We start from the raw sequence: 12,553 nt of genomic DNA, 5'->3' as shown, positions 1-12,553 counted from the left end.
CCCGCCGACGGTGAGGAGCCCCACCGACGGTGTGAAGCCTCGCCGACATTGTGGAGCCCCGCCGACGGTGTGGAGCCCCGCCCTCGCTGTGGAGCCCCGCCGACGGTGTGGAGCCATGCCGACACTGTGGAGCCCCACCGACGGTGTGGAGCCCCGCCGACGTTGTGGAGCCCCGCCGACGGTATGGAGCCCCGCCGACGGTATGGAGCCCCGCCGACGGTGTGGAGCCCCGCCGATGGTATGGAGCCCCGCCGACGCTGTGGAGCCCCGCCGACGGTGTGGAGTCCCGCCGACGGTGTGGAGCCCCGCCGACGCTGTGGAGCCCCGCCGACGGTTTGGAGCCCCGCCGACGGTGTGGAGCCCCGCCGACGGTGTGGAGCCCCGCCGACGGTGTGGAGCCCCGCCGACGGTGTGGAACCCCGCCGACGGTGTGGAGCCCCGCCGAAAGTGTGGAACCCCACCGACGGTGTGGAGCCCCGCCGACGGTGTGGAGCCCCGCCGACGGTGTGGAGCCCCGCCGTCGCTGTGGAGCCCCACCGACGGTGTGGAGCCCCGCCGACGGTGTGGAGCCCCGCCGACACTGTGGAGCCCCGCCGACGCTGTGGAGCCCCGCCGACGGTGTGGAGCCCCGCCGAGGCTGTGGAGCCCCGCCGACGGTGTGGAGCCCCGCCGACGGTGTGGAGCCCCGCCGACGGTGTGGAGCCCCGCCGACAATGTGGAGCCCCGCCGACGCTGTGGAGCCCCGCCGACGCTGTGGAGCCCCGCCGACGCTGTGGAGCCCCGCCAACGGTGTGGAACCCCGCCGACGGTGTGGAGCCCCGCCGACGCTGTGGAGCCTCGCTGACGGTAGGGAGCCCCGCCGACGGTGTGGAGCCCCGCCGACGGTGTGGAGCCCCGCCGATGGTATGGAGCCCCGCCGACGGTGTGGAGCCCCGCCGACGGTGTGGAGCCCCGCCGATGGTATGGAGCCCCGCCGACGGTGTGGAGCCCCACCGACGGTGTGGAGCCCCGCCGACGGTGTGGAGCCCCGCCGACGGTGTGGAGCCCCGCCGATGGTATGGAGCCCCACCGACGGTGTGGAGCCCCGCCGACGGTGTGGAGCCCCGCCGAAAGTGTGGAACCCCACCGACGGTGTGGAGCCCCGCCGACGGTGTGGAGCCCCGCCGACGGTGTGGAGCCCCGCCGTCGCTGTGGAGCCCCACCGACGGTGTGGAGCCCCGCCGACGGTGTGGAGCCCCGCCGACACTGTGGAGCCCCGCCGACGCTGTGGAGCCCCGCCGACGGTGTGGAGCCCCGCCGAGGCTGTGGAGCCCCGCCGACGGTGTGGAGCCCCGCCGACGGTGTGGAGCCCCGCCGACGGTGTGGAGCCCCGCCGACAATGTGGAGCCCCGCCGACGCTGTGGAGCCCCGCCGACGCTGTGGAGCCCCGCCGACGCTGTGGAGCCCCGCCAACGGTGTGGAACCCCGCCGACGGTGTGGAGCCCCGCCGACGCTGTGGAGCCTCGCTGACGGTAGGGAGCCCCGCCGACGGTGTGGAGCCCCGCCGACGGTGTGGAGCCCCGCCGATGGTATGGAGCCCCGCCGACGGTGTGGAGCCCCGCCGACGGTGTGGAGCCCCGCCGATGGTATGGAGCCCCGCCGACGGTGTGGAGCCCCACCGACGGTGTGGAGCCCCGCCGACGGTGTGGAGCCCCGCCGACGGTGTGGAGCCCCGCCGATGGTATGGAGCCCCGCCGACGGTGTGGAGCCCCACCGACGGTGTGGAGCCCCGCCGACGGTGTGGAGCCCCACCGACGGTGTGGAGCCCCACCGACGGTGTGGAGCCCCACCGACGGTGTGGAGCCCCACCGACGGTGTGGAGCCCCGCCGACGGTGTGGAGCCCCGCCGACGCTGCAGGTATCCAGTAGTATTGTTACAAAGACGCAACAAAGCCGCATAAATCAATCGCAAGTCACCAACTAAGCCGCCACGGAGTCACGAGGTCGGCAAAACAGCTGGAAATTTCCCACGCAATTAACGAAAGTGAAATATATGAGATAGGCAGGAAGTGTTGAGCTTAGGGGTCCTGTAGAACTAACGGAGTGTACAGGTTCGTGAAGTGTACAGGTGCGTGGAGTGTACAGGTGCGTGGAGTGTACAGGTGCGTGAAGTGTACAGGTGCGTGAAGTGTACAGGTGCGTGGAGTGTACAGGTGCGTGAAGTGTACAGGTGCGTGAAGTGTACAGGTGCGTGAAGTGTACAGGTGCGTGGAGTGTACAGGTGCGTGAAGTGTACAGGTGCGTGGAGTGTACAGATGCGTGGAGTGTACAGGTGCGTGGAGTGTACAGGTGCGTGAAGTGTACAGGTGCGTGGAGTGTACAGATGCGTGGAGTGTACAGGTGCGTGAAGTGTACAGGTGCGTGAAGTGTACAGGTGCGTGGAGTGTACAGGTGCGTGAAGTGTACAGGTGCGTGGAGTGTACAGGTGCGTGAAGTGTACAGGTGCGTGAAGTGTACAGGTGCGTGGAGTGTACCGGTGCGTGAAATAGTATAACAACGGGGATATTAAAGTGCTCAACTTTAATTTTAAAGTTGAACTATAAATACTGGTTTGGAAAAAAATGGTTGATAATTCATGGATATATATATATATATATATATATATATATATATATATATATATATATATATATATATATATATATATATATATATATATATATATATATATATATGTATATATATATATATATATATATATATATATATTAGAAAATAAGACCGAAAAAGTAAGATTAATAATTCTAACACGAATTTTCTCTATCTTTCTTATGTTTCTTTTCACTGTTGATGGTAATTCAAAGATCAATTCTCCAAAATTCATTTTTATTTCTAGTCTGACGCGACACTTGAGCGCGTTTCGTAAAACTTATTACATTTTCAAAAACTTTAGTTTACAAACACACAACTGAAACTGAATAGAGCTTTACACATCTTCGAGGTTTATATCTACATTTGGGTGAGGTGGATGAGGTGAAAAACGAACTTTCAACAATGGGTATTCAATGGGTATTAAATTCCAACACAAGACAGAACACGAAACAATAGGTATTGAACGCTTTAAAAGAGACCAACATCGTCTATGCCTTCAAATGCCCTCTTGGGGACTGTAAGCCTCAAAAAAATCAGTATATAGGCAAGACAACAACATCTCTTTCCAGGCGTTTAACGATGCATAAGCAACAGGGCTCCATTAAGGAACATATAATCTCTTCCCACAAACAAACCATCACCAGAGAAATCTTAGCAAACAACACAGAAATCATCGATAGATACAGCGATAGCAGGCGGCTTGACGTCTGCGAGGCACTACACATCAAGAAGTCAACACCAGCAATCAACAGCCAATTAATGCACAACTATATTCTACCCACTTCAAGACTCCGTTCCAATATAGAATCATCAAGAAATATGGACCAATAGGCTTTCTACAATTACTTCCATTCAATACCCATTGTTTCCTGTTCTGTCTTGTGTGTTTGAATTTAATACCCATTGAATACCCATTGTTGAAAGTTCGTTTTTCACCTCATCCACCTCACCCAAATGTAGATATAAACCTCGAAGATGTGTAAAGCTCTATTCAGTTTCAGTTGTGTGTTTGTAAACTAAAGTCTTTGAAAATGTAATAAGTTTTACGAAACGCGCTCAAGTGTCGCGTCAGACTAGAAATAAAAATGAATTTTGGAGAATTGATCTTTGAATTACCATCAACAGTGAAAAGAAACATAAGAAAGATAGAGAAAATTCGTGTTACAATTATTAATCTTACTTTTTCGGTCATATTTAATAATATATATATATATATATATATATATATATATATATATATATATATATATATATATATATATATATATATATATGTCGTACCTAGTAGCCAGAACGCACTTCTGAGCCTACTATGCAAGGCCCGATTTGCCTAATAAGCCGAGTTTTCATGAATTAATTGTTTTTCATCAACCTAACCTACCTAACCTAACCTAACCTAACTTTTTTGGCTACCTAACCTAACCTAACCTATAAAGATAGGTTAGGTTAGGTTAGGTAGGGTTGGTTAGGTTCGGTCATATATCTACGTTAATTTTAACTCCAATAAAAAAATTTTTACCTCATACATAATGAAATGGGTAGCTTTATCATTTCATAAGAAAAAAATTAGAGAAAATATATTAATTCAGGAAAATTTGGCTTATTAGGCAAATCGGGCCTTGCATAGTAGGCCAAAAAGTGCGTTCTGGCTACTAGGTACGACATATGTATATATATATATATATATATATATATATATATATATATATATATATATATATATATATATATATGTCGTACCTAGTAGCCAGAACGCACTTCTCAGCCTACTATGCAAGGCCCGATTTGCCTAATAAGCCAAGTTTTCATGAATTAATTGTTTATCGACTACGTAACCTACCTAACCTAACCTAACCTAACTTTTTCGGCTACCTAACCTAACTTAACAAATAAAGATAGGTTAGGTTAGGTTAGGTAGGGTTGGTTAGGTTCTGTCATATATCTAAGTTAATTTTAACTCCAATAACAAAAAATTGACCTCATACATAATGAAATGGGTAGCTTTATCATTTCATAAGAAAAAATTAGAGAAAATATATTAATTCAGGAAAACTTGGCTTATTAGGCAAATCGGGCCTTGCATAGTAGGCTGAGAAGTGCGTTCTGGCTACTAGGTACGACATATATATATATATATATATATATATATATATATATATATGGATGTGTTTCTGCCTGCACTGCTGCACCTGTTGGTGATGAGTGTGGCTCACACGCACCCGCAGGTCTGGCCAGGTAGCTCCACCAAAGTTGTTCCGGACAATATATGTTTTTTTATTTTAGATATCGCCTCAAACTCTGACCAGTCTCGCGATCTTCGCTTCCCAATGTTTGCCTTTTGTTTACCTCTGTATGGGTTCGGACTCCATCTCTGTAGGTGCTGGCCCCTCCCCTCCCATACTGGTGCTGACCACTGGCTCTCTCCTTCAGACTGTGGCCGGGGCACTCCAGTGCCCACAACAACCTGGGCACACTTCTTAACGACACCACGGAGGCCGAGAACCACTTCCGGATGGCCCTGAAGGCGCACCCTCACCACGCCCACGCCTACTACAACTTGGCCAACCTCAGACAGTAAGTGATATTTTAAGTTACACCATCTTTCGTGTCCTCTGCTTTCTGGTTAACCTCTTACAGCAGTTACGTGATCATTTCTGACTGCCTACACCCTCCACGCCTCACACGAGCACTAGTTGTACTCCTCACAGGAGGAACAGTATCACCTTAGTTACACCGTACCGAACCGTACCAGTACCGTACCTAGTTACACCGTACCGAACCGTACCAGTACCGTACCTAGTTACACCGTACCGAACCGTACCAGTACCGTACCTAGTTACACCGTTGTATCGTACACAGTCTACCCACCACAATACACACCATTTATACATATGCTACACACCTCCACCAACCTAACCTAGCAACGTCAGTAGTTCATGTTCTTAGTATAATATAAAATTAATTAGAATAAACAAATTTGAAAAGAAATAGTTAAAAATAACGAAAATCACTCTGCCTGTTAGCCAAATCGGCCCCATGCACACTAGGCCAAGTAGTGCGGTTCTGGCTAAGGAATCCTTGGGTTCCCTTAGCTTATGTTCTATGGCATAGACCTGGACTAGTTGAAATAGTTGACCACATCACCCGAATGCACTCGGGCATGGGGTTATATGAGTTCAGAAGACTCTCCCCATGCTTATTGTTGGTTGGTGGTACAGTGGTACACCACTCAGCTTTGTGGGCTGGTGGTACAGTGGTACAGCAACAGCATTTGGAACTTTCATATATATATATATATATATATATATATATATATATATATATATATATATATATATATATATATATATATATATATATATATATATATATATATATATATATATATATTAGTATATTTTGGTAGCAGTCTTTCCTGTAGACATATATTATTAAATATGACCGAAAAAGTAAGATTAATAATTCTAACACGAATTTTCTCAATCTTTCGTACATTACGCTTCACTGTTGGAGGTAAATCAAAAATCACTTCTCCAAAATTCATTTTTATTTCTAGTCTGACGCGACACGGGCGCGTTTCGTAAAACTTATTACATTTTCAAAGACTTCACAAATACACAACTGATTAGAACTTACGTCTCTCTGATATTATATCTACATTTGAGTGAGGTGGGAAAGATGATGTGGCATTAACACAAGACAGAACAGGGGATATTAATAGGGTATTAAAAGTATCAACACAAGACAGAACAGAAAACAATGGGTATTGAATAGAAGTGTTTGTAGAAAGCCTATTGGTCCATATTTCTTGATGCTTCTATATTGGAGCGGAGTCTTGAGGTGGGTAGAATATAGTTGTGCAATAATTGGCTGTTGATTGCTGGTGTTGACTTCTTGATGTGTAGTGCCTCGCAAACGTCAAGCCGCCTGCTATCGCTGTATCTATCGATGATTTCTGTGTTGTTTACTAGGATTTCTCTGGCGATGGTTTGGTTATGGGAAGAGATTATATGTTCCTTAATGGAGCCCTGTTGCTTATGCATCGTTAAACGCCTAGAAAGAGATGTTGTTGTCTTGCCTATATACTGGGTTTTTTGGAGCTTACAGTCCCCAAGTGGGCATTTGAAGGCATAGACGACGTTAGTCTCTTTTAAAGCGTTCTGTTTTGTGTCTGGAGAGTTTCTCATGAGTAGGCTGGCCGTTTTTCTGGTTTTATAGTAAATCGTCAGTTGTATCCTCTGATTTTTGTCTGTAGGGATAACGTTTCTATTAACAATATCTTTCAGGACCCTTTCCTCCGTTTTATGAGCTGTGGAAAAGAAGTTCCTGTAAAATAGTCTAATAGGGGGTATAGGTGTTGTGTTAGTTGTCTCTTCAGAGGTTGCATGGCTTTTCACTTTCCTTCTTATGATGTCTTCGATGAAATGGTTTTCATCGGCTTCTCCAATGGTTTCATCGAAGACATCATAAGAAGGAAAGTGAAAAGCCATGCAACCTCTGAAGAGACAACTAACACAACACCTATACCCCCTATTAGACTATTTTACAGGAACTTCTTTTCCACAGCTCATAAAACGGAGGAAAGGGTCCTGAAAGATATTGTTAATAGAAACGTTATCCCTACAGACAAAAATCAGAGGATACAACTGACGATTTACTATAAAACCAGAAAAACGGCCAGCCTACTCATGAGAAACTCTCCAGACACAAAACAGAACGCTTTAAAAGAGACTAACGTCGTCTATGCCTTCAAATGCCCACTTGGGGACTGTAAGCTCCAAAAAACCCAGTATATAGGCAAGACAACAACATCTCTTTCTAGGCGTTTAACGATGCATAAGCAACAGGGCTCCATTAAGGAACATATAATCTCTTCCCATAACCAAACCATCGCCAGAGAAATCCTAGTAAACAACACAGAAATCATCGATAGATACAGCGATAGCAGGCGGCTTGACGTTTGCGAGGCACTACACATCAAGAAGTCAACACCAGCAATCAACAGCCAATTATTGCACAACTATATTCTACCCACCTCAAGACTCCGCTCCAATATAGAAGCATCAAGAAATATGGACCAATAGGCTTTCTACAAACACTTCTATTCAATACCCATTGTTTCTGTTCTGTCTTGTGTTGATACTTTTAATACCCTATTAATATCCCCTGTTCTGTCTTGTGTTAATGCCACATCATCCTTCCCACCTCACTCAAATGTAGATATAATATCAGAGAGACGTAAGTTCTAATCAGTTGTGTATTTGTGAAGTCTTTGAAAATGTAATAAGTTTTACGAAACGCGCCCGTGTCGCGTCAGACTAGAAATAAAAATGAATTTTGGAGAAGTGATTTTTGATTTACCTCCAACAGTGAAGCGTAATGTACGAAAGATTGAGAAAATTCGTGTTAGAATTATTAATCTTACTTTTTCGGTCATATTTAATAATATATATATATATATATATATATATATATATATATATATATATATATATATATATATATATATATATATATATATATATATATATATATATATATATATATATAAACCAAAGCAGTATATAAACATGCACCAATAATCCCCAGTATACGCCCATATAAAGTTCAAAGGCTACATTTCATTGTTCAAAACGCTATAATTTCGTAATAATTGGCTGGAATGGATGATATTCAAACTCATCCGAGGTGTTATATAAACACTGCTTTGTGTGACACTTTTTCTGTAAATCCAATCACATTTGTAGAAGTAATTGCATCAGTAAACAAAAATAAACAAATACCCAATACAAAGGACAATAACCTAATAACAAGTATTCTGAGTGACAAAAATCTATCTCGAAAAAGAGACGGGAATTGCATTAAGTTTGGTCGCAATGTATTAAGCTTCCTTACTGCAATAAGACTGATGTGGGTAGTCTTATTGCTTCTTTTATAATCTTATAGTCTTATATCTTATTAAGTCTTATAGTCTCATTCACGGGTTTCCAGGCTTCGTTATCGCTGCATTTGGCCGCGGGTGGCCAGATATTCCCACTTGGGTCAAACTGGGCTCGAATCCCGATATCATCTATTTAAATAACTAGAGAGAAATGGGAGAGTCGGGAGAAGCTAAAAAAAAGGTGTCCACTGTAATATCTCCCACCTACACCAGGGAAGGGAGTCCACTGTAATATCTCCCACCTACACTAGGGGAGGGATTCCACTGTTATATCTTCCACCTACACCAGAGGAGGGAGTCCACTGTTATATCTTCCACCTACACCAGGGGAGGGAGTCCACTGTTATATCTTCCTCCTACACCAGGGGAGGGGAGTCCACTGTTATATCTTCCTCCTACACCAGGGGAGGGAGTCCACTGTTATATCTCCCACCTACACCAGGGGAGGGAGTCCACTGTTATATCTCCCACCTACACCAGGGGAGGGAGTCCACTGTTATATCTTCCTCCTACACCAGGGGAGTGGAGTCCACTGTTATATCTTCCTCCTACACCAGGGGAGGGAGTCCACTGTTATATCTTCCTCCTACACCAGGAGAGGGAGTCCACTGTTATATCTCCCACCTACACCAGGGGAGGGAGTCCACTGTTATATCTTCCTCCTACACCAGGGGAGGGAGTCCACTGTTATATCTTCCACCTACACCAGGGGAGGGAGTCCACTGTTATATCTTCCACCTACACCAGGGGAGGGAGTCCACTGTTATATCTTCCTCCTACACCAAAGGAGGGGAGTCCACTGTTATATCTCCCACCTACACCAGGGGAGGGGAGTCCACTGTTATATCTCCCACCTACACCAGGGGAGGGAGTCCACTGTTATATCTTCCTCCTACACCAGGGGAGGGAGTCCACTGTTATATCTTCCTCCTACACCAGGGGAGGGGAGACCACTGTTATATCTCCCACCTACACCAGGGGAGGGAGTCCACTGTTATATCTTCCACCTACACCAGGGGAGGGAGTCCACTGTTATATCTTCCTCCTACACCAGGGAAGGGGAGTCCACTGTTATATCTTCCACCTACACCAGGGGAGGGAGTCCACTGTTATATCTCCCTCCTACACCAGGGGAGGGAGTCCACTGTTATATCTCCCACCTACACCAGGGGAGGGAGTCCACTGTTATATCTTCCTCCTACACCAGGGGAGGGAGTCCACTGTTATATCTTCCACCTACACCAGGGGAGGGAGTCCACTGTTATATCTTCCACCTACACCAAGGGAGGGAGTCCACTGTTATATCTTCCACCTACACCTGGGGAGGGAGTCCACTGTTATATCTTCCACCTACACCAGGGGAGGGAGTCCACTAATATATCTTCCACCTACACCAGGGGAGGGAGTCCACTGTTATATCTTCCACCTACACCAGGGGAGGGAGTCCACTGTTATATCTTCCACCTACACCAGGGGAGGGAGTCCACTGTTATATCTTCCTCCTACACCAGGGGAGGGGAGTCCACTGTTATATCTCCCACCTACACCAGGGGAGGGAGTCCACTGTTATATCTTCCTCCTACACCACGGGAGGGAGTCCACTGTTATATCTTCCACCTACACCAGGGGAGGGAGTCCACTGTTATATCTAACTTCTACACCAGGGGAGGGAGTCCACTGTTATATCTTCCACCTACACCAGAGGAGGGAGTCCACTGTTATATCTTCCTTCTACACCAGGGGAGGGAGTCCACTATTATATCTTCCTCCTACACCAGGGGAGGGGAGTCCACTGTTATATCTTCCTCCTACACCAGGGGAGGGGAGTCCACTGTTATATCTCCCACCTACACCAAGGGAGGGAGTCCACTGTTATATCTTCCACCTACACCAGGTTAGGGGAGTCCACTGTTATATCTTCCTCCTACACCAGGGGAGGGAGTCCACTGTTATATCTTCCTCCTACACCAGGGGAGTGGAGTCCACTGTTATATCTTCCTCCTACACCAGGGGAGGGAGTCAACTGTTATATCTTCCTCCTACACCAGGGGAGTGGAGTCCACTGTTATATCTTCCTCCTACACCAGGGGAGGGAGTCCACTGTTATATCTCCCTCCTACACCAAGGGAGGGAGTCCACTGTTATATCTTCCACCTACACCATTGGAGGGAGTCCACTGTTATATCTTCCACCTACACCAGGGGAGGGAGTCCACTGTTATATCTTCCTCCTACACCAGGGGAGTGGATTCCACTGTTATATCTCCCACCTACACCAGGGGAGGGAGTCCACTGTTATATCTTCCTCCTACACCAGGAGAGTGGAGTCCACTGTTATATCTTCCTCCTACACCAGGGGAGGGAGTCCACTGTTATATCTTCCTCCTACACCAGGGGAGGGAGTCCACTGTTATATCTCCCACCTACACCAGGGGAGGGAGTCCACTGTTATATCTTCCTCCTACACCATGGGAGTGGAGTCCACTGTTATATCTTCCACCTACACCAGGGGAGGGAGTCCACTGTTATATCTTCCTCATACACCAGGGGAGTGGAGTCCACTGTTATATCTCCCACCTACACCAGGGGAGGGAGTCCACTGTTATATCTTCCACCTACACCAGGGGAGGGAGTCCACTGTTATATCTTCCACCTACACCAGGGGAGGGAGTCCACTGTTATATCTTCCTCCTACACCAGGGGAGTGGAGTCCACTGTTATATCTCCCACCTACACCAGGGGAGGGAGTCCACTGTTATATCTTCCACCTACACCAGGGGAGGGAGTCCACTGTTATATCTTCCACCTACACCAGGAGAGAGAGTCCACTGTTATATCTTCCTCCTTCACCAGGGGAGGGAGTCCACTGTTATATCTCCCACCTACACCACAGGAGGGAGTCCACTGTTATATCTCCCTCCTGCACCAGGGGAGGGAGTCCACTGTTATTTCTTCCACCTACACCAGGGGAGGGAGTCCACTGTTATATCTTCCTCCTACACCAGGAGAGGGAGTCCACTGTTATATCTCCCTCCTACACTAGGGGAGGGAGTCCACTGTTATATCTTCCTCCTACACCAGGGGAGGGAGTCTACTGTTATATCTTCCACCTACACCAGGGGAGGGAGTCCACTGTTATATCTCCCTCCTACACGAGGGGAGGGAGTCCACTGTTATATCTTCCTCCTACACCAGGGGAGGGAGTCCACTGTTATATCTTCCACCTACACCAGGGGAGGGGAGTCCACTGTTATATCTCCCTCCTACACCAGGGGAGGGAGTCCACTGTTATATCTTCCTCCTACACCATGGGAGGGGAGTCCACTGTGATATCTTCCTCCTACACCAGGGGAGGGAGTCCACTGTTATATCTCCCACCTACACCAGGGGAGGGAGTCCACTGTTATATCTTCCACCTACACCAGGGGAGGGAGTCCACTGTTATATCTTCCTCCTACACCAGGGGAGTGGAGTCCACTGTTATATCTCCCACCTACACCAGGGGAGGGAGTCCCCTGTTATATCTTCCTCCTACACCAGGGGAGTGGAGTCCACTGTTATATCTTCCTCCTACACCAGGGGAGTGGAGTCCAATGTTATATCTTCCACCTACACCAGGGGAGGGACTCCACTGTTATATCTTCCTCCTACACCAGGGGAGTGGAGTCCACTGTTATATCTCCCACCTACACCAGGGGAGGGACTCCACTGTTATATCTTCCACCTACACCAGGGGAGGGAGTCAACTGTTATATCTTCCACGTACACCAGGGGAGGGAGTCCACTGTTATATCTTCCCCCTACACCAGGGGAGGGAGTCTACTGTTATATCTCCCACCTACACCAGTTGAGGGAGTCCACTGTTATATCTCCCTCCTACACCAGGGGAGGGAGTCCACTGTTATATCTCCCACCTACACCAGGGGAGGGAGTCCACTGTTATATCTTCCTCCTACACCAGGAGAGTGGAGTCCACTGTTAT

General features: G+C 47.7%; 1 protein-coding gene across 1 annotated transcript in view; it reads left to right on the top strand.

Annotated features, from left to right (window-relative positions):
- The window catches only part of LOC123752660 (protein O-mannosyl-transferase TMTC1-like), a 150,264-nt gene that overhangs the window by 42,586 nt on the left and 95,125 nt on the right, over nt 1–12,553 (top strand). Inside the window, exon 3 of the mRNA XM_069311328.1 lies at nt 5,062–5,205. Coding sequence (XP_069167429.1) covers nt 5,062–5,205 — 144 coding nt within the window. The remainder of the gene's footprint in view (nt 1–5,061; nt 5,206–12,553) is intronic.

The sequence above is a fragment of the Procambarus clarkii genome, chromosome 69 (genome assembly GCF_040958095.1).
Source record: "Procambarus clarkii isolate CNS0578487 chromosome 69, FALCON_Pclarkii_2.0, whole genome shotgun sequence".
Lineage (NCBI taxonomy): Eukaryota > Metazoa > Arthropoda > Malacostraca > Decapoda > Cambaridae > Procambarus > Procambarus clarkii.
The sequence above is the reverse complement of the archived record's forward strand: the minus strand, read 5'-3'. Positions and strand labels throughout refer to the sequence as shown.